Source organism: Pseudochaenichthys georgianus, chromosome 12 (assembly GCF_902827115.2).
Source record: "Pseudochaenichthys georgianus chromosome 12, fPseGeo1.2, whole genome shotgun sequence".
NCBI classification, from domain to species: Eukaryota; Metazoa; Chordata; class Actinopteri; order Perciformes; family Channichthyidae; genus Pseudochaenichthys; species Pseudochaenichthys georgianus.
This window is the reverse complement of record NC_047514.1, coordinates 4,476,632-4,504,388: the sequence shown is the minus strand read 5'-3', so window position 1 is coordinate 4,504,388 and position 27,757 is coordinate 4,476,632. Positions and strand designations below refer to the sequence as shown.

General features: G+C 41.4%; 1 protein-coding gene across 1 annotated transcript in view; it reads right to left on the bottom strand.

Annotated features, from left to right (window-relative positions):
- LOC117456529 (collagen alpha-2(I) chain) overlaps positions 1-27,757 on the bottom strand; it is a 108,801-nt gene that overhangs the window by 79,402 nt on the left and 1,642 nt on the right. Inside the window, exons 2-3 of the mRNA XM_034096443.2 lie at positions 1,387-1,534; positions 708-866 (exon numbers count right to left, since the gene is read on the bottom strand). Of these exons, the coding sequence (XP_033952334.1) occupies positions 708-866; positions 1,387-1,534 (307 nt within the window). The remainder of the gene's footprint in view (positions 1-707; positions 867-1,386; positions 1,535-27,757) is intronic.

Here is a 27,757-nt window from a genome sequence, read left to right as displayed (position 1 = left end):
GTTTTGTGACCTGCTAAATGTCAAACCGGTTTGAACATTTTTACACCGGCCAAACTCAACTGACCACTCTCCTCAAAACGTCAAGATGGGCTCTAGACCCAACTGGACATTGTAGGTGGCAGCCACCGACAGACATGCTGCCTAAAAATGGCAGAAGGGAAGGTTAAAAAAATGCATTAACCATGTGCCAACAGTACAAGATAAGTATAGTCTCTTTTGGCCGAGTTCAGTCCGCTGTCTTGCAGTGATAAATTGCTTCAAACTCTCTGTGTCTCGAAAACAAGAAACCTGCGAAGAGACAGCCAATAAATCATATCTCCAAAGAGATGGCCAAACACAAAACACAGACAAGCAAATGCACACATGCTGCAAACAAGGCCACTTCCACAGAATGTCCGCTAATGTACAGACACATTTGTTTACACTTCAGCCAAGAAGCAGGAAGAGGAATAAGTTGTCCTCAATTACCTGAGTTTGATGTTGTAGTCACATCTGACATCTGGATCTTTTGGATTATGGGTAATTCATTAGAAGTTCAAAGAATGTACTGTTCTTGTTTGTGTTACTGGAAGAGTTTGAGCAATGTTAGCCTATCATGAATACAACATGTATAAAGCGGTTGATACATCTGTAACAACATTAGAGCTTGATTCTTATTCGTTTTTGGAAAGGAAAAAAGAAAGAGAAATAGGGATGAGTGGCCTTACTCGTAATGACGCTGTTGTGTTCCTATGAAGATGATGGCGTAGGCGCTGATCCGCAGCTGCAGCATCACTCGGCTGTCGGGGCTGAGCATGGTGAAGACGCTGCGTTCGTCTGCCTGAGGACTCCGCAGCTGCACCAGCAAACTGAACTCTTCTGCAAACCTAACACAGAGAAAGACACACACCATTCAGCCATAGACAGTACTGTATTTTCAGGACACTAGGAAGGTGCCATTTTTTTTAATGACTGGTGACCAAAAGCAAAGTAAGCTAACAGTGTTTTCCTTTCCATGCAGTAGTAAGTAGAGATGCTGTATGTGATGCTGTTGCTGCTAACATGTCTGTATATGTTTCATACAAAGTGGCACAGACAGTTACGTCACAGCCAACGGTGGAAGCTGCGGCTCACGGTACAGCCACACAGAGGGTTTTAGGCATGAGAATAAGACAAAGCGTGCAAATTGTAACACCGGCAAGTATAAAACAAGCAGTGGATTTAAAACCTTAAAAACAAGGTTTTTACAGCTAAAAGGGACAGTCACTTATTTCCTTTTTGGAGAAAGTGTAAACATTTCAATAGTAATTTTTTGCGGGGCGGAAAATGGCATTTGCTGCATCTCTAGTAATTAGGAAGCTATACAAGAAGAGTGTGTGTATGAGGATAATGTAGTTGAAACCATACCCATCAATGAGGAGGTCTTGAAGAGGGACAGACAAGGTGGAGTACTGTCCCACCTGTAGGACTGGACACCTGCCATCATCTACAGTCATTGAGGTGTTACTGCTGTTCAACACCTGAGGAGAAAGCTCCTGCAGAACGCTCACCTCATCTGGAGTGAGAGAGGAGGAAACACGTGGTAAGCTCGAGAAGCTGTGTCACATTCAAACACACTCACAGATCATGTTCTGCTACAATATTAGAGCAAGGTGAATGATGTGTTTGCTTGAACCCTGTCCCTATTCTACGACAGAGTGTTAATGAACTTGTACTACAACATGTCTTTTTACAAGCGTGATTTATGTTTACAATATTGCAAAATGGGTGTAAAATGAACAATGTAGTGAAACAGCAACGAGATTTAGAGGAATTTCCATTACAGAGGAGAGCGATTAAAGACACAGAACATCATCTTTCATCTATTAAATTAATAACAAATCAAATCAAATTTTATTTCTATAGCACATTTAAAAACGATTTTCGGTCGAGCCAAAGTGCTGCACATGCAGATAACAGCCTTAGTCATCATAATCAAGGTTTAATGTAACGTTATTTATTACCCCGCCCTAGGATAGGCGCCATCACAGAGAAATGTCAAGGCAACCGCATGGAAAGTTATATTACTGTTCTGCAGTAGCGTGCTTCCAGCAAGGTGGCTGCAGTTAAAGGAACAACCTTCTTGTTTCAACAAGACAATGCGTCTGTACACACGGTCAACTTTATTAAAAAAAAACAGACCACTTGCCTCAACAATACTATTCAACATTTCGTTTTACTTTCCCTGTACCGAAATCACCTCTCCAGTCCACATGCGTACGGCCATTCTGTGTTTCAAGGTTAGAGAACCCAGAGGGCGGCCATCTGCAGAAACCACACCGAATTGTTCTTCTGCCGGCACTTAGAGGAAAACCTCTAACACGCTGTGAACAGACCACCGAAGGCATTCCTGAAAAGCGGAAAACCACTTACGGGGCCATTGCCTTTAAAAGCTGCAGAGGGCTGCTACAAATTCCATCCTATTTAAAGACTCTGTTCCTTTCCCTTTGGTGCAGCACAGAGCCAAACAATGTTTTAGGGCTCACCCACTGGCTTCTTCTCAAGCCATTAGAAGCAGGAGCATTACTTTTAACACCATGCCAACAGGTAGAGTGCCACTCGTCAAGTCCTGTCCACAGGTGGGGCTTTCTTTGATTAACTCTGCACTTCAACAACTCCTCCAGAGGAATATGAATGCAGCTTTGTTTGAAGTGAGTCACCATTCAAACACTGACATGTTGTATACTGATCACACTTTATCCTGAGAACTGACTGCCGTGTTGAGACTAATTAGGCGAACAGAGAAGGTGCTTTTTACGACCACACAAGACAGAAAGTCCATTTGACTAGAGGCTACATGAGCAGCAGGGTGCCTACAGATTACAATAGCAGCACTTTAGCATGGGCCCTGGGTCTGTAACCACCATGAACATGTCTCAGGCTGCCTGAGGGCTTTTTCCAAAGGTTGTACGAGATTTATAGGGTAGCTCACGTAAGACGAAACCCTGCTTCTCTCATGCACTTTCACAAATGAATCCATGTCTGTCAGACCCATTAGTTCTTCACACTCACCCTGACAACAATGCCAGACGAATCACTGGTCTACAAAGAGCGGTCACACTCTGCAGCCCCGAGGAATGGCAGCGAGCGCACGTATCTGGTGTCGCACAAGAAATTCCAACATACCAGCCTTACAGGAATCCTCAGAGATATATGGACCAGGGCCACTGAGACAGAAGAAATCATTTGAATAATGGTTCTCTTTGCCCTTTTAACCTTTAGTGAACAGCCGTGAAGAATGTGAGGCTGCTGATCAGGTAAACAAGATGTCCGTTTTTTAAGTTAAAAAGATAAAAAGGCACATTTAATAACAAACATGCATTAGTCTCAAGCCACACGCAACGCAGATAATGAAGTGAACATCTGCTTACTTTGCTTAATGTGGATATTTGATAGTGAGGACGACAGTGAGTATGCTAACCAAGGGTGCAACATGCTCGTGTGTAAGGAACCATGAAGATCAATCCACTATTTATAAAAGGGTCGACTTAGCCTGTGAAAACATCATAAGGGCTATTTTTAATTTGAGGATTGAGCTTGAGGCTTAAATGTTGAGTCTTGAGGCATGCTTAACAAAAAGCCTCAGTTACTTTAAAAACATGTCTCTTCTGAGTCCCCCGATGTTATACAAGTTCAACTTCCAATCTGAACTGGTAATGCAATACAATACATGTGTCACGATTCTCATGTTATGTCACGTTTGTAGTTTTGTCTGTGTTGGTGTTTTTCTTGTCTTTGGGTTTCCTGTTTTAAAGTTTTGTTAAGTGTTCATCCCCGTTTCCTGCCTGTCTGCTTTCTGTCTGTTTCCCTCCCTGATTACCCGATTGTGTTCACCTGTTGTCCTTGTGTTTCTCCTCCCCTGCCCAGCTGTGTCTTGTTCTGTGTATTTAGTCTAGTCTTCCCCTGTGCTCCATGTTGGTTCATTGTTTCCCCTCCATGTCATGCCACGGTCTGTGTTCCTTGTGCTGCTCGTTGGTGTTGGATATTTTGGATTCTGCCTTGTTTTGCCACAGCTTTAATTTATTTAATAAAGCTCGCTTTTTGTTATTCTGCATTTGAGTCCTACCTGCTTCACCCATTCGTAACAACATGATTACTACAAGATGGTTGACCTTACATTTGTCATAACACCAAATGATTCAAAGCTGTAATTATTAATGATTGCTTAATTTTTTTATAAATGTGAAAAATACATATTAATGAGTAAGTTAGAACTTACTCATACAAACACACAATAAAGTTACTTCAGTGGATAATTAGTTGTTTGATAATGAGAGCAATAGTGATTTATCAAAAGCTATATCAGTCATTAAAGTGAGATCATTCATTCGGGCAATTAATGTTGGTGTTCCGTTAAAGGATCAACGTTTCATGAAAGAAACATCTTGTCAAAAACGAAAGCAGACGCGTCATGCCTGCCCTCTTCTCTGAAACAGACGGCAGACTTGGCAGGACTCTGAGGAGGAGTGGATGCAGTTCAGATGATGTTAGCATGACGGTAGCTTTGATTAGTATCATTACTTAGCTGACGGCCAAACAGCTGGGGTATGACGGGCTGATGGTGATGCATGAATGACTCTGGATAAATCAGGGGAAGTAACTTCACAAATCTGCCAAAACTGAAATTACGCTCAATATATTTGAAAGATGTGACTTTTGTTTAATGTGCAGTCAAAAAAGAAATACGACTGCAACTAATGATTGCAATATTCTCTTAATTTTCCTCCTTTCTTTTTTTTATTCATTTGGAATCTATAAAACACGGAAAACACCCATGACAAGTTTCCAGAACCCAGGATTCCAGCATCTTTAGATTACAAATCTAATCTATATTGATGTAGACACAACGACCTCAAAGGTAGAAACATTCATGTGACTCAAAATGTATGAATACACTTTATTATAGCCTTTAACCTGCAGCCGAGTCCTTTATGATTTTCCACCATAGATCATTAATCAGAGCTGTTTAGATAGGCCTCATGTATGTCCAATCTGCACACCACTCATTTACAAAGCACACAATAACAAAAGCTCCTAACTATTTACAAATTGCGATGAAGCATAACAACTACATTTAACATCAATCACAAAACTCACATACTTCACTGTCATACCGAGAAGTATGGGAAGTGTGGGTTAGCTGATGCGACATTATCTAAATGAGCAGTAATTGATAGCCAAAGGAAGTGGGAAATGTTCTCACACACTTGCTGATGTGGTGCTCTGATGGTCGTTATTAAGCACCACTTGTGCACGAGTGTTCATGAAAGAACATGTCATGTGCCAACGCTGTGCCCTCAAGGAACACTTGGGAACATACTCATGTAGTTTTCTCCCAACACTATAATCAAAGGATCAAGCCATTACCGGGGGAGAGGGGAGGGTCCACCAGTCAGGCCTGCCTTGTTTCTGGCAAAAGTGAAACAGATGTTTGAGTCCTGCATCAGGAGAAAGTGCAGTGAAGACTTTCAGGGTCATTCTGCCCTTTGTCCTACCCTGGAGTCAGACCAGCGTGTTGTATGAAAGTCTCAAGGTATGCTCACTGTTGAGACCGAGACAAAGTGTTCAACAAAAGAAAAAGAATACAAATGGCAGACTTATTTAAACAACGGGAAGACGGTACAGGAAAGGATCTACTGTACACATGTATTGCTACACGACAAACAGCACTCTTTAAGAATAACTAATGGTGATGATGTATGGCAATAAAAGTCGTATATAAAACTTGTTAAACTGGAAATACAGTAACATGTTCCAAACCTGTGATAATAATAATAAACTCACCATATGATACACAATGAACTGTTGAAAACAAACAAAAGCACACAAAGACATTCAGGGCTGTACTGAATGCATCAGGGTAAGAATGCTGACGGAAACACACACACACACACACACACACACACACACACACACACACACACACACACACACACACACACACACACACACACACACACACACACACACACACACACACACACACACACACCACACACACACACACACACACACACACACACACACACACACACACACACACACACACACACACACACACACACACACTAAAGCACTTGTCGTCCAGTGTTATCGTGCCATGTTCTGATCCTCGTCATAAATCTGGCACAGTGATCATATGCTGTATAACAGACGGAGGCCTTTAAACGATGATCCAGCATCGTCATACAAAAGAATACAAAGGCCTCTAGAGAGACATTCAGTCAACTAATAAAGAGGCTCCAGTAATTCTGTGTTTACTCAACTTCAATAGCTACGACAGAAATGATATGCCGGAACCATTTTCATTTACTCGAGAGATAAAAAGTGGTTGATGACAATAGACAATGAATACAATTTGGTTTTCGATTACTTATCACTCATCGATCGTAATGCAGAAATATGAATCTGGGAATAACACGGCGATCATATGTAACTCATCTATGATCTATTTTAAAGTGGTTTTGTGTTTATGAGACACACATAAGGTTCACATGCGTCCGCATTTCACTATGAAGCAATTCACCATGTTTTCTCCTCATGTCAGAGAACGTGTCTCATACTTGCTGTCTTAAAAGGCGGCAAGCAAGTTTCTTTGTCATGAACGCAACAACAGATTTCATGTTTGTGTTTTGAACAGGTTTACCATAAAAAAAACACAATATTAAGCTAAAGGTCAAATTAAAACCAACTCTAGGCACGTCAAGGGCGGTGTCTTTATGTGTTTGACATGTTTTGAATATTCTTAAAAGCTTGGCCAATGACAGAGTTAATTTACTGCTTGTGAGTTAAGGGGTCATGCAGGGCAACAAAGTCAGTGAATGTCGCTCTGAAGCTACCTGTGGTTGGAGTGGGGAAGTTCATGAGATCTTTCTAGAGGGTTATCAAGAATAACTTTTATCCAATGACCTGTTCCCTCTCTGTCGGTGTCTGTGTATTCTCTTGTTCCGATTAACCCAGCCAAATCTTTGTTCTTGTTTTGTATCTATATCTACGCCGGGATCCGGAGTCGAGGCTGATCCTCTTGCTGTAGTCTGCGTCTTGGATCCTCTATCCTGAGTTCTGGGTTAAGTCGTGGACTTCGGGTCGTGGCTGAACCTGTCTCTGCGGTCCTGCCTTGGGTCTCGTCTTGCTGCTTCCCTGATGGCTTCCACAGGATTGTAGCCGACATCCTCGTGGATTCATCTTCTTATTACAGACACATGCATTTCCTAACATTCGGTCTATATGCTGTAAAATGTTTTATCTCTTCGATTTACACACGGCATCTATTGCACGTCTGTCCGTCCTGGGAGAGGGATCCCTCCTCTGTTGCTCTCCCTGAGGTTTCTCCCATGTTCCCCTTAAACTGTGGGTTTTCTCTGGAAGTTTTTCCTTGTACGATGTGAGGGTCTAAGGATAGAGGGTGTCGTTTTTCTCATACTGATATTCTGAACAATCTGTGCTGTTGTATTTGCTGTAAAGTGTCTCTACTGTAGGCTATTTTTATTTTATGTACAGCACTTTGGCTCGAACAAAAATCGTTAATAAATGTGCTATATAAATAAAACTTGATTTGATTTGATACCTGCAGGAACATGCTTCTGTCTGCAGGTACGCAAACATAAACACGTGTCCTTGTTTCTTTCTACCTTTAATTATTTTGCACGCAGCTTACAAATGATTAGTGTATAATGACATTGAGTTAGAACATGTATTGGTTGATTAGCAATAGCATTCCTCACTATTCTTTAGTTGTAATAGAACAACAATCAATTTTACAAATAACCAGTAAAAGCAATTGACACTAAGGGGATGATAGAAAATAACTCAAAGCCAAACTGTTCATCTATTCCTTCACCAGGCAGCTATGGTGTCCTTTGTTAAGCAGCATTCAGGACCAAAAGACAGCCGTGTCTGCAAAGCGCTGCACAGCATGTACTGTATGCCTGAACAGCTGGATAGAATCCAACATACACACATATGGGAGACATTGCAAACAAGACTTATATCCACTAACCGAAACAAGCAGCAATCAGTATGTCCTTACAAGTGGTATTAGGTATTTGAACTCAGCGGTTAACAGCTACACATTCGATCCGTTCTTAGTAACGGCAGCATTTGAATCAGACTGTACCCTATTAGCCTCAAGAAAATAATATATTTCTACAATGCTGTCGTACATTCTTTTGTTACCAAGAAATAAAATCACATTGACAGCATTGATTCTTTTAAATGTTTCACAGATGGAACGATTTAAAACCCGAGATGTTTTACATAAGGGGGAGAAAGGAAAACTGTTGAACATGTTTTGCATTTTCATGAGTGAAAAGCCTCAAACATTTAAATATTCTCGTTCCAGAGTGATGATTCTTCAGCGTGAACATGAACACACATTGAGATCAGAAGGGTGGCAGAGCAGAGAGCGGCCAAAAACAAAGGCTGTCCACACGACAGTTCACATTAAGATCTCCCAGAGCATCGCGCTTTGGACACAACTTCAGTTCGTTCCAATTTACCTTGGCTCAGATATCGGTGGAGCATGCTAGGAGCTTACAGACTTTATGCCAAACTGTTAGAGTATAGCAACGTTTAGGTCCATCATGAGCCAACAATGGAGAATAGCATGAGGACAGTCTCCACTTATTCTATTTTGATCAGCGGCAGTAATGCTGGTTGTGTTTTTAACGCGCATGTGTGTGTGTGGTCTAGCATTAGAGTACGTGTGGGGACCTACATCTGTTTACACAGTCACGTGTGGGGACTCGCCTCCCTTATGGGGACATAATGGAGGTCCCCATGAGGGGAATCATTAATTTTAGGGTGAAGAAGGTAAGGGTTAAGTTAAGGGTAAGGGTTAGGCATGTGTATGGTTAAGGTTAGGATAAGTCTCCAGGAAATGCATGTAAGTCAATGGAATGTCCTCTGAAGTGATGTATACATGGTGTGTGTGTGTGTGTGTGTGTGTGTGTGTGTGTGTGTGTGTGTGTGTGTGTGTGTGTGTGTGTGTGTGTGTGTGTGTGTGTGTGTGTGTGTGTGTGTGAGAGATAAACTGAATGAGGAACTTTTGAACAGACAATGAACCCATGGCCCAGATATGCAGTTGTTGTGCAATGCCTGATATGTAATAGGGGATATACTTATCTTTACATTCGGGTGGCCTTGCTCATCTCAGGGAATTGCAGCAATTCATAAACGTTCTAATTATTTTTTCAGGGTTCCTAAAGCAAAACCTTATGGTATAAAACTGAGTGTCCTATGGGGATTGTCTGCATGCTGTTCCTCCAGTGGGATCAGTAATAGTTATGGAGGAAAGGTTTTCTGTCCTCAAGGGTCAGTCCTTAGCATTCAGGGGCCACTGAGGGCCACTGATGCACGACATAATGAATGTTCCCTCACCTCTGGCTGGACCTGTTCCTCGACAGCACATTGACTGTAAGCTGAGGCACGTTTCCGTCTCAAACACAGACAGGCACGTCTCTAATGTGTATGCTTTATTCTACACGCCGTGCCCCGTGGAGAACCGCGAGGGGGAAGGAGAGAATGGAGCTCTTAGTGTTTATTAATTCACGATGTCCATGTAGAGCAACATGAGCAAAGTAGTGTTGCACGGTGTACCGATACTTGAAAGGTACCGCGATACCCTGCCGTTAAAAACGGTACGATTCCTCCGTTTCATTAGTATCGGTACTTTAAGAATGACGGGGAAAAGTACTCCCGTGAAAAAGCGCCGTTTTAATACGAGCCGTGTGTGTTCAGCGCTCTGCTTCCACTCCCTGCACTGCAGCTGTGCCTGCAGTCCCGCTCCTCTCAAGCGCGTTCTAAGTCCCTCCCCTCTCCCGTGCACGCGGCCACGCGCTAGCTGCCAGAGCATGTGAGAAAATGAGAAGCATGGCTGCAAGTGGGAGTGCAACTGCCGCTGTGCCTCGGCTTGTTGACAAAAAAGACGCCAGAAGTCTGTGAACGGGCCGTTCAGGTGTTCAGAGCAGAGCTCCCTGTCGGAGCGGCAGAGCGTGATCTGCACTGAAAAGTGTTTCTGTCGCAATATTATCGTTGAGCAAACTTAACTAGCAAACTAGCATCACTATCTGCTAACGTTAGCTTTAGCCTTCGTTTTATATTAGTTGTTTTCATAGGCTATAAACGGCGGTGGTATAAGTATATATCTTGTACTTGAGTAAAAGTACCCAGGTCTTGTAATTGAGTTAAAGTAGAAGTACCAGAATGTAGGAACAATCCTGCAATCAAAATGTTCCTCAAATAAAAGTACAAAAGTATTATCATCAAAATATAGTTAAAGTAGCGACAGTAAAAGTAGAAGTGCTCAGGTCTTGTACTAGAAGCACCAGAGTGTAAGAATACTCTGTTACAGTAAAAGTACTGCATTCAAAATGTTCCTCAAGTAAAAGTATTAAAGTAGCGACAGTAAAAGTAGTCATTGTGCAGATTGGTCCATTTCAGAATAATATATATGTTATGTTTTATAATGATCGATCATGAAAGTGTTCTCAAAGCTGGTGAAGGTGCAGCTAGTCTGAATGGCTTTGTAGACTGCAGGGTAGCTGGTGGATGTACTCCAGGTGGAACTAAAGTCTGATTTAACACTTGATTATATTTCACATCATTCATCCAGATCTGTGAAGTAACTAAAGGGATTAAATACATGTAGGGGAGGAAAAGTACACCATTATTTCTGAACTGTAGTGGATTAGAAGTACAAAGTAGCAAAAGAAACATTGAAATACTTAAATAAAGTACAAGTATCTCAAAATTGTACCCAAGTAGTACTTGAGTTTATGAATTTAGTTACTTTACACCAGTGGCTATAAAGATAGAAAGACTAAGCCTTGCACAGAGACATGAAAATACATTTTCAAAATGCTCAACAGTGCTGCCAAAATGTTAAACTCACTGCTACACAATTAAAATAAATGCTTTTATATATATTTATATTAGATGTGACTCTTTGGCGTTTCTGTTCTTAGTAACACTGCTGCTTTAGTTGTTCTGACTGCTAAAATCATCTGTTATTCCTAATTTTAAAGCCGATATTCCGCGTTTCCCTTTTTTTAAGAAAAGTATCGAAAAAGAATCGGAATCGCAATTCTTGACTTGGTATCGGTATCGAAACCAAAATGTTGGTATCGTGACAACACTAGATCAAAGTGATGCTGTGAAGTCAGAATGATTTAACCATTAGGAGGGTTTCAAAGAGCACAGGAGGATTGTGGTTTATACCATAGCTGGCATTTTTTTATTGTTCCACTTTAAGTATATTAATGCCTCATTAATCATAGTGTTAGTTCTGAAAATGTTAAACCTGTTGCTTGTCAGAGCCCCAGCCAAGACAGTGTAAATGTAACTAATCCTAAATGTTATGAAGTTAGGGCTAAGCACCATATTACTTTGTAATCCGCCCTTGCACAAAATGTGAAATTTCATAAAAGTTAAAGTAGGTAGGTAAGTTTGAGAAACCGGCTCGAGATACACTTTTTGTTATATTCCATGGAATGCTCTTAACATCCCGATAGCAATGAATATCTGAAGTGCTTTGACAAAAAATCCATAAAGAAATGTCATCTGTGGAAGCCGTAGCGCTGTAACAAGCACGACCAATCATCTGAGCTGGCCCGGCTAAAATAACTGGATGGCCTACCTGCCTGTCAGCCTTCCATCTGTGCACACACTTCTCTCGTGCCCTCATTGGTCATGTGCACGTTTGTGTGTGTTGGAGGAGGGGCTCTGTGAGGAAGTGGCAGATTTTTTCCGGCTGTGTATTTTTCAAATTCTAGCGCACTAAAGCTGGTTTCTAAAAAATGACCTACCCCACCTTTAAGTTATTATTATATAAGTTTAAATAAAGGTCACTTTTAGTCAAAATATAGACAACAATAGGTACTTTATTATATCTTGCTACTCTTTACATAACGGTCTTGATTCCTTGAGGCACGCTGGCTCTGGTCATCTCATTGTGAACAGCTACATCATAAAAAGCTGCCTCCAATTGATCAGCGGTAAAACGGCTCTGCGCTGACTTTGCCATTGTGTTCCTCAGAAAGGAGGGCGATGCCCGATTAGGCCGAAGCGATATCATTGGCGTTACATAGGGCTCAAAATTGTCGCCGATCGCTGCAATAAAGGTTTAAATTATTTGGACTTTGAGCTTGTTTACTGCTGAACTTCAGACGTGCATCCGATCAGAGCAAAGCTGAATCAAGCAGTGCAAGCTAGCAGGGAGACTAACTTATAGAAACAAAACTTAACTGGACCTTTTCACCGCAAGGCTCTGTGTCAGCATCAAACAAATGATCTGAGCTCTCTGGTTGTGTCTCCAGTTAACTTGTGTTACCTGAGCAGAGTCTTATTCTCCTGACTGAATATTACATTACATGTTACATGTTAGACGCTTTTATCCAAAGCGACTTACATACATTCAGTACTGTGGGCAATCCCCACAGGAGCAATCTGGGGTGAAGTGTCTTGCCGAGGGACACAACAACATGCTGACTGCAGTGGGACTCGAACTTGCTATCCCCTGATTCAAAGTTCAGCGCACTACACCACTGAGCCACAGCACCCCAATAGTGTCGAATTGACGTTGTTGAATCCGTCATTAACTGCCTTGTCGCTAACACTAGCCAGAAGCTGTCTGCAGATAGCAGGGCATCGTCTTGAAACAATCTGCAGGAGCAGATGAATTAGTGTGCAGATGTTTATGCTCCATCTCAGCTGAAATACATTATTAGAGTTGATGTCTATGCTCCACTTAGTTGAAGCCCCTGGAACTGTGCATAGCTGAATGAGACAATCAGTGTTTTAATATGCTGTGATCTTAGCCTTGCGGTTAGGGTCTTTTATTGTTATACACCTTTTTCACAGCATATATTAGCTTGTCAAAGTTGAAAAAGCACAGGTGTTAATTGATGACATTAAAATTACTGCATTCCATTTTGCTGAGCTAGCTCCAGGATGCTGGTTTTTGTACATGCTGCCTCACTATCATGGTTTACTAGAAACACTTTTGAATTAAACCATCGTCCATCAGATTAGTTTCACATGTGTTATTTCCTAGTAAGACATTTTCTAGAAATGTTTGATTTTTTTCCAAGTTGCTTGTTGTCACAGGCAGAGAATTACCGACTGAAGGTCAGCTCTATTGAGATTTTAAAGGTCATCAATTTGATATTCAGAGCATTAATACAGCAGAAAAGAACTATTCGTTATGTTACGGTATATTGGAACGATCGCTCCCAGAGAAGAGAATCAAGTCATGTTCCTTTTTTTTGCGTCGTAAATTACAGCTTCTCTGTGGTTTGCTTACGTAGCCAGTCCAACTGTGCGTGCATGTTAGCGCATGTGACTCCTGGGTATGGCTAACACTGTCCGGCACTGCAAAAATACAGCTGTAACCGCTGACAACGCCTTCCTTACCGAAACATAAAAACCCACCCTCGGGTTCTGCCTCAGGTTGATAGAGTTGACACTGACAGCCAGTAAATTATGTTGCCGTGTGTTGCACTGTTCTTGCTGTTGGCACCGTTAGCTGCTAGCTGCTGGCATAGCCTCCTCCACTTCGAGAGCTCTGAGTCCTGTCTTGAGACCCTGTGAGCAGAGTCTAACTCAGTGTTGTTTTTTCATGATAGTAACTGTGTGGTTCAGGCTCTTTGTCTACAGTGAACAATATCATAAATCAAACTGCCTGCCTAGCACCAATAAGATAATTTAACTTGTGAAGAAAATAGAACATCACACGATTTAAGAGTTGATTTAGTAATATTTCTAAAGTGCGTCTTTTAGCTGTTAAGAACTGCTGCCTCCTTCTAGCATTTTGTAATTGTAAAAGGGAATTCCTTTGTCTGTGGAGGCCCAGTGGTTTCTGGTGGCTGGTTACCGGAGTGATAACTGCAGATAAGACATCCTCCCTCCAATCTAAACCAAACTCTGACCGCACGCCACCGCCTCTTGGTCTGGCCGACCTCCAGCAGCCACAATCAGGGGAAGGAGAGCCGGCTGCCACGCCGTCCTGCGGTGGGATCACATTACTCTAATAGTCCAAGACAGACCAACAGATAGCTCAATTACTGTGCTGGTACAATTACTGGCCTCTGCTCTGATAGATGGGGCACTCCGAACAGGCCCAAGATTAAAGACTTCCACCTGCTCTGGTGGAAAACGAGGGGGGAATCACCGGGCCAGATAAGTAGGAAATAGGAGATGGAAAGTTAGAGTGAACACAGGAAAAATAAGAGACCGTGTTCCTAAAGATCTCCATCAGTCAGTCATCAACAAAGCTTTGAGTGATGGGCACACCTACTGCCACACTAAGCTTTAACTGAACAGCAGAATGTGAAATGTCAGTCCAGACTCAGACGGCAGGCTTTATGGAGTGCGATGATCAGACAGCAAGAGATCCGATGTGTATTTTATTTCAAGGTGTCCCTTACAGAGGATAGTGAGCTTAGGTAAAAACTATGTTTGTGTGAAGACAGGCTTGTTAACTGGGCCTATAAGCTAATGCATGACACAGGGGGGGTGCAGTGGACTGAATGGATTTAACAGCTATGCAGTTAGGCTGCATGTAACAAGACCCAGTGACAGGCTCAGGACACAGTAGATAGGGGCCATTGTCTTTCAAACTAGTAAAAGGTCTTCATCTGGAGAAGCAGAAACGTATACTATGCATGATGTTAGAAACTACCCTCTGAGGAACAGAAGGGGTCGAGATATATATATATATATTGAAACCAGAGCTGTAGCATTAGGGAAAAGCCATTCAACATGTACACTTCAATACAGTCTTTATAATGTGAACATTTGGAAACAATATTTGTTTTACTACAGGATATTCACTTTGTTTTAGGCTAAAACATCTTAAAGCTTTCTCTCTCACTGGACATACAGCAAAGCCTGCAGGACCGGATCTGCCTCCATACTGTATATTCAGAGTGGTTATCTAGAGTCACTAATGGCCGTGTGCTGGAGGGCTGAGAGGGACATAACAATTTCCTGTGCTGTTTTTCTTTTGCCTAACTGCCGTTGTAATCTCTTCTAAGAGAGCCTTACTAACAGGCATAAGTCAGGCATAAGTCAGAGAAGAGGTAAGGTCTCTGTGATGCTTAATGCACAATAAGTAAGTACTATTCCATCTGCAGGACTCTGACTTTTCACAAGTGAAATGTTATAGATTTTAAATTCCGCAAAATGTTTGGACAGATTCAGAGAGAACTTTGATAAGCTACTGGCTTTTAATCTATGCAATCGACAGTTTGAATTCTTAATGTGTTCAATACACCTTGTGTTAAGTGCTAATAAGCTAATGTTAATGTGCTAGCAGATTCAATTAAGATGGTAAACAACATGCACGAAACAAGACTAAAGCTCAATAAAAAACAAAACCTTTAAGTTGCTGTGACATTTAACAAATTTACTTTAAGCCTCCTCAAACATGTTAACATTTCCCCTCTAGGGATAAATACTATTTAAGTATGACCCAGGAGTGCAGCTTATCCAAACATGTTTTGTTAATGTCTGAATGCCATTTAAGGGCACTTACAGTATGGAGTCGCTAAAGCCTTCAAAACACAACGTCTTCCCAGAGATAATGCAAGTTTCCTGGAAAACTTTCCCTCGGGGAGACGAGACGTAGAAGAGCACCAGTCAACACTTGTCCTGGTCTGCCTTTAAGACGAGGACGGAGTGAAGAACATGCCCTTGGGACAAATTCCCTGCTGTTTTTGCAAGAGTGAATAATACTAATGATGGCTGTGACCCTGCGGGCTTAGTGATATTCCTGCACATCAAACCATACACACCTACGGTAGGTGTCACCAATGTATTACACTTCCTCTTTAGATGTACTGACGGGTACTGAACTTGAGACATTAAACAGCCTAATGAAAAAGCTTGGGGAAGTGTAACTTTAGCTTCACATGTTAAGGGAATGACGTGAGGGCAGAGGGAAGGAGAGAGAGTCAGTCTGACTGATGGGAATCCAGGACATCCATCAGAGTTGTGTTCCACTTCGCCCTGGGCACGATGACCCTCGGGTCTCTGAGGTTAAGGTCAATGTAACTGCGACCAAACGCACCAAAGAGGATTTTAGATTCCATGTAAAAACCTTATAATGCACAACTATTTATAACGCTGAATTTAAAAAAGGTCCAGTCCTGAAAGAATAACTTAACTTGTGTATTCATTTATAGTCAGCCATCCAAACCAATTTCTTCAGCATTAATTGACCAGACATATATTTCTGTAGCACTTCTACATTTGACAGCAATCCAGTCCAAAAGACAAACTTCATTAAAAAACGAATATATATATAAACGGAAACTGAAACTCATGAATGAAAAGTCAGGGATGACCAACATCTGTAGGGTTTATCCTCTGGGGACAATGAGTTCACAGAATCTCATGGCACTTGATGCAATAGTTGCTGAGTTATCTGAATCGGACCGTAGTGGACCAAATGAATAAAGCTTGGCAGAAGAAAAACATGTTCTAGTTAAACTGCAGTACTATGACACTTCAACGCTAAAAACAGTAAGCCCTGATTTCTGCATGTTTTCGCAGATGTGAACTTGACAGTTGGCCTTGCATGAGAGACCTTTCATTTCTCACCAAGCCGACACATCGGCACAATGCACATCACGCTCCTGGACCAAGGTCCTTCCCAGGACCTCACCTACTGTATGCAGACTGTAGAACAGATGAAAGGGGCAAAAAGGCCTCAACAGACAAAGCACAAAGTACATCTGGAGAAATCGACATTGTAAACACCCACTCCCCAAAGCCAGACAGACCTGGTTCATAAACAGCACCTGTGGTAATCCTCATGTTCTACAAGCAACATGAGAATATCTTTAACCATGTATTTAGTGAGATTTATGTTAGCTCCAGAACCACAGAAATGTAGGAATAGGAGGCTATTAATTGTGTTTACTTGCTCATTGAAGCTATCTAAATACCTTGCCATGTTCTGACCACCTTTTTACAATTTCAAGAACCACACAGCCAGATGAGGAATGTGTCGGCTGAACATGCAAACAGACTGAGGGGAAAGCCTTTGTGCTACATGTGTCTTACTAGTTAGAAAAACAAAGCAGGGTCGGTTGGGGAGGGTAGTATGGCCTGTATAAGAGTATTTTACATTAGATGAGGAAAGCAGAGAAGGGGCCGAGGGAGCTGGTGAGTCAGGTAATGAGCCTGCTGGAACACTGAAGAAGAAACACATCTCAACTTGAGTGGAAATCCAAGGAGTGTGTTTTGGACAGAAGACAAACCACAAGCACCCATATAGTCATGTGTAGCGGGTGATGGGAAAAATGTTTTTACTTCACTAAAACCAACTAAAAGAGGCATCTATCTCCACAGAAAACATTAATATCAACATCAAACACTCTCTTGAGGGAAGGAAGTAACTTTCAATATCCTTTCCGATGGATTTTTCTTTCATGAAACACGCAGTATAGCCATGAAACACTGACACACTGTCTGAAAATGGACTGAAGTTACTAAATAACACAAGTGTGGTGCAGTGATGACAGACAAAAAGCAAATGTAATTTCATTGGATTTTGAAATATTGCAGCAAATAATTTATTTGACACATTTATGAAAATCTCCACATATTACCACAACTTTTATGATTTTTTTAGCAAAACTAAAGCAACTAAATCTAAAAAAATGAACTACATCACAGTAGCATGGCAGCGCATCACCATTGCTAAGTTAAAGGTGGACTAGTTTTCTGCCTGATAATGTTTAGCAGTCTCATTTAGGCACTTATTAGCCACTGCCAATGTTATGATGAATAGATATACACGAGTGGGGTGTTTACAGACCCTAAACAGACTCAGTTCAGGTCGTAGAACAAAATGTGAACATCTCTAGAGTTAACCATAGAACCTATTGTAAAAATGTATTATCTTTTCAATTTACACACGGCATCTATTGCACGTCTGTCCGTCCTGGGAGAGGGATCCCTCCTCTGTTGCTCTCCCTGAGTTTTCTCCCATTTTTCCCTTTAAACTGTGGGTTTTCTCCAGAAGTTTTTCTGGTCTAAGGACAGAGGGTCTAAGGACAGAGGGTCTAAGGACAGAGGGTCTAAGGACAGAGGGCGTCGTATTGTCATACTGATATTCTGTACACACTGTGAAGACCACTGAGACAAATGTAACATTTGTGATATTGAGTTATATAAATAAACATTGATTGATTGATTGATTGATTGTAAAAATGTTGACTTCGATACGAGGGAAAATGCTCGCTTATTTCTGATTTTAGGACTTATTCCTGCACCACTCCTTTCTGTATTAATTGTGTTTCATGTTTTCTACATAAGCACTCCTGTTCAAGCATTAACATGAATGTTATACAAGCATACATGTGTATGGGAATGGCACCATAATACTGGCAGAGCACCACTATGCTGTCACTTCTGTACAAACAGTACAACTGCACTGCATCTGTCTTCATGTGGCGAACACTCCACAGTAAAGTTAAACATTGTAGACCCGGTCTAAGTCAAATACTCATGACGCTGCTGTCAAGTTCAAATGTTGTTTCTCCAGTTTTAATAAAGTGTTAACAACATTAATAAAAGTTATAGGGTGTGCTTTTTAACATGTGCATTTCAAAAAGGAGAACTTCCTTACCATTAAGATGACTTTTACCTAAAACAGAAATGAATCAAGTATTGGATGTTTTTTTATGAAACTACTTTCAACATTGTTTAGTGAAATATCTTAATCTGCAGGATTGATTGGGAAGAAATGTGTTACAGACATTCATGGTTCCTGGACAATGAATCCTAATTACGATGCTAATGAATATATGTTGAACACATAGTTAAAATGTCAAAGTAGAGTATACGACGGGCCAGATATTGGCCTACTGGGATCTCCTGACCTCAAAGTCTTCACTGCCCTCGTAACCACCGCCCTGTCTTGTTAAGGTCATCATTAGCGTACAGACCACACAAATGGGGTAAGAAAACACAAAGTTATATTGACAAAGTCATTAAAGTGCTTGTAAAAAACTCTTGTAAAAGCTTTACAGGGCTTGCTCAGCGCTGTCAAATGGCTGTGTGCTGTATGCATCCTGACCCTAAAGGTCAAGTTCAGTTGGTTACTCTTCAGCTCTCCAGTAAACTAAAGCCTGGTACAGGGGAGAGTAATCAAGGGGCAGCCTAATAGGTGACAGGGTGACAGACAGTGAAAAGTCACAACAACAACAAAAAACATTCCTCTTTTGCTGTCAAAGTCCTATGCAAAGCAAGTTAGGACATCTGCCTCAACAGGAGGACTCTAGAAATGAGAAAGTGTAAGAATCCAAAGTACACTGATGGAAGAGAGTTGCATCTGATCGAGTCCTAAAGCTTCGGTTGTGTATATGTTGTTCTTCTTTTGTTGTCTACATTCTGGAAATAGTTTGTTTTCCACAATGACATATTGAATCTAACAGACCCTGGCTGATGCATGCTGTAGAATGACTTCTCACGTACTGTATGGCCTCGGATTGACTTTGCTTTGCATAGACTGATGGAAACTCAATCGATGCAAAGTCTTGGCCCTGGAACATGGTAATGGCAACCACGCTCAAATTCTCCGACAGGCCTATGTCTGTTTGTGTGTGCGCCAGCAGCCAACATGCCGGTGCTTTTCCTTCATGTCTGTCAGCAGCACAGACCACAGTAGATTACCTCACTCTCACATAATCAGGGGACATGAAAACACAGCTAGGTCATGAGAACCAGGTTATCCTCCCTGAACTTAAGAGAAGGGGAGGCGAAGAAACCGAGGACAAAGACAAAGACAGTGTCGTGATGATGGACAAGATTGATTTTGAACAGCTAGGCAGTTATCCAAGTAGGAATGTCTGAGAAGCACATTTGTTGATCAGCCATTACTAAACTAATTTAAATTATTTACTTAGTTAATTAGTAAGTCAGGAAGACAGGGGACCTCCAGTGGCAATGGCTGGTATTGTTATCTCCTTAATTACACCATGAATAAAGCTCTATTCTGTACCCTAACCCATTAAGTGATATACCTATTACCTATACATTCATACTCGTACAACTACAACTAGTCTTAAAGCACCAGTTCAGTTGACGTAGTAATTACTTCAGTGGTTTAACTACAGTATATACATGGTATATACGGTGAAAGAAAAGTGTCACTAAAACCTAATGTATCTTTTAAAACTTGCTCACATCAATACTTAAGTTTAAAAGGTTGAACATGTTTAGCATTGGGCATATCATTTCCATACTTAATGAAGTAGAACATGAACAACGTCATTGTCTGTAGTCGGATTAGATGCACCATTTGTTTAGGCCCACAAACTCAAAGTGCAGTATATTTCAGAGAACAGAGAAGGCACAATGGTTTGTCATAGAAGCACTTTTGGTTGCAGGTCCCGCATTTAAAAGTGCATTCAATCTGCTATGTCTCGACTCCTCCATGTTGATTCAACACACAGTGCCTGGCCTCCTGTCCTCTCTCCAGTCTGTGTGTTCGAAAGGGGTTAATATGTATGTAAATCGAGCTTGTAAAAGTGACAGGAATGTAGCTGGCGGAGCCTTTATCTGCAACTGGCTGTGCCTTTATCTGTACCATGTCAGTCTGCAGAAGTACAATCTCATGTCTCTTGGGAATGCACTGCAGACCGAAAGGCTGACTTAAGTACAATCAGTTGCATTGTGGGCATCCCAACTGTATTTGCATTGTTCATTGTTAATAGGCCTTCTTTCTACATTTTCTGTACAGTCAAATATAATGTCATGACATCAGGTCATTGCAAAAATAAAAGACGAATAATGATATTAATGGGACAGGTACAACTCATATTGAATGCCAATAGTATTGTCCATAAAGACATATAGGGTGTTTCCTTTCCTGCTGTATCTGTAGTTTCCTTAGTGTGTACTAGTTATGTAGGGATGGCAAGATACGAGAAATGTAGAAGACGATAAAAAAACTATTTTTTCAATTTTTTACCACTTTTAAAACCACAAAACACGAAATCCCCATGTAACCTACTTTCACATGAATTGAGTTATACTGGTTTTCGTTAGGAAATCATCTTCAAACTACTGTATTCAATGGAGTTTCTTTCCAAAAATAGAATGAACTCTGAACTGTAAAGTCAGTAAATAAGATATCCAGTGAAGGGCAGATAACAGCTTACACTAACAAGCACTCTTGCCATTTGGACAAAGATGTGTGTTGTTCCCAAAGTAGCATTAGCAAGGAGTAAATACTGTAGGGTGCATTACCTGGACGTGTTGATAGTGAGCTTATTCAACAAAAGATCGAGCTGGATGCGTCAAAGGCAAACTGCTTTTAGCAAGACGGATCATCCTTTTCATGTTTTTAAGTGTTCAAAATGTCTCCGGCATACTTTTTCCCTTTGTTTGCAAACATTAGACATTTTTAGTCTCATGTCTGAACAAGTGTAACTGGATTAGATGGACGTTTTATTGTGCTTTAGGTTTTCTTTGGACCTTGTCTCTGATCTGGCTGTGGCACTTATTACAACTTGTATCCTTAAAGAACACCCTAATATGTCCAACAGACAAACATGTGGCCAACAAACCTTCAAACAGGCACACTTTCTCCAACGCACAACAAAGCTGGTTAATGTCTCTTTTTGGGGGGGAGCGGTTTTGATTAGAGTGGCACAGGGCCATGCAGGCGATGAATAAAGAAAGCAAGTCAGCCCCTGATCCCCAGAAACAAACCCTACAGGGCGGATCAATCCTGAACACTCAGGACTTTGAGCAGTGAGGGCGACACACCGGACTGAGCCAGACTTCAAAACAAATCAATCACGCTAAAGTAAACAAAAGCTCAACAGGTCCGACAGGTCCAGACAGACAGCGAGTGAAACAGAAAAAAGAAAGAAAACAAAACCAATATTTACTCTTTCCCTCTGGCTGTCCCACCAAGGATCTGCTCGAGTTCTGTTAGTCATAACAGAGTTGTCACCTCAGGTCCTGCATCAGTCAAGTTCAGCCAATCCAATAAAGATAAGCATCTGCACATGTTCATCACAATGAGGACGTTTATGAACATGTCAGGGCCAGTCATGTTAACGTATCACTCTTCACCTTTACTAAAACACCTATTCATTTCATCGAGCAGGTTAAGTTCATTCTTTTTAGAGAAAACGAGAAAGCCCCTACAACAGTCAAGGACAATTATAATTACAATGCCATGGCCGAAAGATGGTGCCATTTGGTTCTTTCTTTTGCATTCCTATGTCAGGGATCATGGATAAAAAACAATCATCTCAAAGTGGAAGCAGAGTAGGTATGTTAAAGAATCCTGACTCGTTGTGCTTAAACATTGCAAGGTAAAAATGCACCAGCAAGATTAACACATTTCTTTGAAATCTTTTCAGTATCAATTCATTCCTACCGCACACAAAAAGCTGAAATGTCTTCAGAGCCAAATCCTAATAAATGGTAGCGTATGCCTCTCGTGAATGCCACAGAACCGTATCGTTATCTGAAACCTTGAAAACATATAAAAGAGCCATACTGTTGTGACATTTCTGTCAATACCGACTTTCAAGTTAAGAAAAGGCCACACGCATACAGCATGCGTCACACCTTGCTGGTCGCACAGAGTTCACCCAAAAGGCAGATGGATGCTGGAGCCTCTGTGTTTTGTATTAAGGTCCCTACAGTATGTAAGATTCAAGGGATCCCAACATATTTGACCATTACCATAAATGGGTTTAAATATGTTCCATTTGTATGTGACGGGAACATCGCTGTGAACTATGAGGTATGTGGCAAAGACAGGAAAAGTGTGTATGTGTGTCTCACTGGTATGAAACAACATTGCATCACATGGCATCTATTTTGCGGAACACAGGCGTATTAAGGCAGTTACACATGTCACAGCTGCAGCAGTTAAACTGGCCTCCTGGCTTACCGTGACTTTTTTTAATGATGGATAACAATAATCTGATCGTTTAAATGTGTCCCATGGGAAAATGACTGCCAAATAATGTCAGGTTGTGCTATTACACACCAATATGCACCAGACGTAGGTCTGCACGTCTTCCAGGATTGTAGACATTCATGCCAAACTCATGCCAAGTGCTGATACTGAAACCTTTGCTCATAAATGTTGTTTGGAGGCATTAAGAAAGTGGGTTTTTCTCTAACAAGACGAGCAGTACATGACAAAACAGACATACCACAGCATACAGCCAAATCGGAGACCAGAAAAAACAACGACCATCGAAGCACAGGTACCTCTAACAAAACCCATACATCAGAGACCGTACAGAGTTTCAAACAACAATGAATTTAAAGAACAAACATATTTTTGATAGAAGGAATGGCGCAGGTGTAGAAACACAAACAATGGCTCAAGTGTAAGGCAGAATTAACACCAAGACTAATGGAATTCAGTAGGGATGCACAAAGATATCGACATGTCATTGGTATTGAAAGATAATAGGCTTTAAAATGAAGTGTCATTTTCCAGAAATGAACATTCCCACCGATACGACCGTCGGATAAACAACTATAAATAACGTGGTTTTATTTTTCGACTATTGAAGGTGTACACCTTCAAAAAGCTGCCAGTGGGCTATCAAAAAAACTGTGGACAATATTGGAATTCCATTACACGGAAAGAGACTTGACGTTGCAATTAGGTAGAATAATTAGTTATCAAATATACTAGACTCCCGGAATTCAGCCATCAAATATTTCACCATACCCCCATGCGTTTTATTCCATGACAAGTCAAAATGCCTTTGTTGAAAACGGCCCACTCCACAGTAGGTTGATGATGTGCTCCATAGCGTCTGTTAGCACACTGTTTAGTGCCACTTTGAGAAATGCCATTGTTTTTGTACCTTGTAGATGTTATGTTAGTCCCGCACACTCTAACTACAAGTCGACTAGATCTTTAATGATCTCCAGATTGGCACTATTAACCACTACCATCAAGGTTCCATGGTACTTGGATATGGAAATGTTTCATGTCAATTTAAATGTGGCAACAAGTAGGAATGTTAACTGACACACCTTAAAAAAACAGCATCTTAAGCAGGTACTACCAGCGACACCAGGTGCACATTATCGCCATTAGCTCCCTCTCAACACCATAAGGCAGGTGTTCAACACGGGCAAGCTGCAAATAAGCGTCGTGTAGTGGTGGACAGAATGGAAAATATGAAGTGTTGTCACTTGAGTCAAGCGTAACCGCAAACAGAATTAAATATCCTTTTCCATATAAATGTGTCAGTTTGTGTATAACAGGCAGCAATGTGTCTGCAGGCTATTAGCAGTCACTGAGTGACGGGAGACATATTGAGAAACGACACAAACAAGTGGTCACTGTGACATTGTTGTTGATGTTAAAGAAAATAAAAAGCCCCTTTTATTCCTTGTTAACGGTCGACATCTGAGGAACTCTCTCTGAACACTATCAACCCACTCTATCTGCCATCTGGTTTTAGTTGGCTTGAAAAGAGAACACAGACGAGGAAGGGGTTCTTATCCAACATATGGTGTGCACCTAGCCCCCTCCACCCACTTTCACACAAACCCAACTCACACGCTGTGACCTACTCCACACCCAGAACCAGGACGAGGACCCAGTGTGTTTAGTCTGTGTATAGTGTTGGGAATGTTACACCACGCATGCCACATCATGTGGGCCTCTGCCCGGTTAAAGCTGGCTAATGGACCCCAGATCAGGGCTCACTAAGCCCAAGATCGCGTTTCATTGGATGCAGATGCCTGCTCGTGGATCTGGTAATTTATGGCAATGACATCATGAGCTCAACCTAGATGGTGGGTACTGTGCTTTTGATCTGGGTTAAGGGATTGGTGATCTGATATCATAAGCGATGCATAGTCTACCTCATACAGTATAGGGAGTATGAAAAGACTTCTGTATTACACTTTTAACATTACATTACATGTTACTTGTTAGACGCTTTTATCCAAAGCGACTTACATACTCAATACTGTGGACAATCCCCACAGGAGCAATTTGGGGTGAAGTGTCCCGGGACACGACGACATGCTGACTGCAGTGGGGTTTGAACCTGTGCTCCCCAACACCAAGGCTCTACCCACTGCGCCACACGCCTCCCCAACATATTATCTACTTCTTCTTCTTAATCCATTACTTGGATTGTCATTCATTTCAGTTAATGAGTTTGCATAAGAAGAATATATAGATATAACTAGGGATGTCCCGATCACCTTTTTTTGCTCCCGATCCGATTCCGATCATTTGATTTTGACAATCTGCCGATACCGATTTTTCCCGATCCGATCTGTATGCAATGCATTAAGAGAGAAAAAGGTAACAGATAACGGCTGGTCATCCAACGCGATGAATTCAGCTATCTTGGCTGTTATTGTGTTGGCTTTTTCACTGTTCTGGGGCAGTTTCTCTTTCCTTTTGAAAGCCTCTGAAAGTGTCGGTTGTTTCAGTGCCGTTACCTGAGTGGCCGCTGTGTACTCGTCGTGTTGTTGTTGGTGTTTGTTTCTCAGGTGGCGTATTAGATTGGTCGTGTTGAACGTAGCTCTGTTCTTTCCACCACGCGGAACCTCCGCCTTGCAAAGATTGCATCTGGCTGTTACACTGCCTTCGCTTTCAATTTTATAATACTTCCAAACTCCTGACATTTTCTCTGTCCCGAGTCACCAGCTGAACGTAGCCTCTCGTTAGCTTACTGCTACTAGTAGACACTGCGCCCACTCTGTTGCCAGATTTCAGAGGAATAAGCAACCAGGTCTATGAAAACAAGCCCAAAGAAAGCAACACATACATGATGTTGTGTAATTTTATACCAAAACTAAGTCCTCAGGATGACTTTAAGACGTGAACATGGTCATTTTTGTTTTGTAACATTAAATAAAAAAAAAATATTTTATATAATTTTTTTTTTTGAAAAATCCCGATCCCCGATTTTTTTCTCCCGATTCCGATCTTTTGAAAATCACGTGATCGGCTCCGATCCCCGATCACGTGATCGGATCGGGACATCTCTAGATATAACTTAACCTTTTAATTCTAACCTGTGGAGTTTGCAATGTTTGATGCAAGGCAAAGGGTATGAAGTGTGTCCTAAATATCCAATAGTGGGGCTACAGGATAGGTGCCAATGAAATCTTGAAGGTTATTTATATTGGTAGTGCGAACATACAGTACCGAGCAAATGTAATGTAACAACTTGTGCCCCATGTGTAATGGTCAGAGGGTCCTTTCTATCCATCTTTACTTAAATGTAATTCACAAAATGATTCATCAAATGTTTTGGCAATCTAGCTTTCGCTTGGAGATTTCTTCTGTAGGGGTTTGAAGTGCAAGACAGACTGACTGGCATGTAAATGCCCCAGGTTAGCAGGGCAGACACCTGTTTGAAGTTGCATAATCTAAAGCATAGTCCGTCAATTGATGCCTTCCCACATTTCCAACGTGTGCACTGTGCATTTGAGACACAGCTTAGAGCACCTCATTGTCAGAGCTCTATTAACATTCTCACATAAGGTCAAGAAGGTTAGACTGCCATTCCTACTTCTGAAGAAAGTGGTAGTGCCGGAGTAGCAGTAAGGTGAGTGGATGGCTGATGCTGAGAAGTATGAAGACACTCAGACACAGGCACGCCTTTTGAACCTCACAAAAGTCTTCCCAACAGCTGTTCTGCATAATGTGCTCCAGTGATACCCATCGCATAGGGCCAGAGGTTACAGTAAGCTATTCCTGACATATGGGAATCACGTAACACAGCTGGACGTGGCTGACTGAAAGAATGGCCAACTTGAAGAATGAATGGACTAATGAATGAATGTATGGATTGGAAATGACAGAGACGCCTGACGCCTAAATCCAAGGAGCTACAGAGGTGAAGGCAGGCAACTGTACCCAAAATCTGTCCCTCGTGCACATTTCACTACACAGAGAATTGCATCCACACGACTGTAGGTTCAGAAAACTAACAATATTTTTCTCTCCAGTGAATCATTGGAGCCAATAAGATATTGTGGACAGTTTGGAGGATGTAAGGTCGGTCCAGCAATTGATTTACTACGAGGCTGAATGGTGCATACTGCTGTCAAATCAGAGCTGGGATAAAGCGTTGAATGATCATTATATAAATGAAAGTAGTTCATCAAACTTCTGAGTGAAAAGGAATGCTTAAAAAACAGACAATGTGATTCATTGCAGTCATAATTATGACGGTAAATGTACAGCTGATCATCAGGTGGGTTCTCCTGTTCCCTCATGCACTTTTCTTTAGGTCTTTGTGATTTAGGCTACTTGAAAGTTGCTATATATAGACAACACTACTTAAAAAAAGCGTTCTCCCTAATGGGTACAACCACGATATATAAGGCCCTATAAAACATGTGTTTCGAGTTTACATTAAAAGGTGTGTAAGGTATATTGAAGAGCCTGCAGCAAGTTTGGCATTGACTGAAAACTGCAAGTACAGTCATTTTATCTTGGGAGTCAGAATTGGTTTATCTCGCCAAAATGTAATGAATGCTAAAAGTCTGAAAAGTGCTTACAATTATCTGCTCCTTCGCCCATTCACACACACATTCACACGTCTCCACACCGATGACATGCATGCTGTGGTTATTGGTGAACCTGCTCTACCTCCTGAGGTACAATCCACACATTTTGCAAGAATAAAGTCATTATCCTTTACAGTCTGTTTTTTCTCGTATGAATGTGTTGATTCATTGGGTTTGCACACATCACACAATT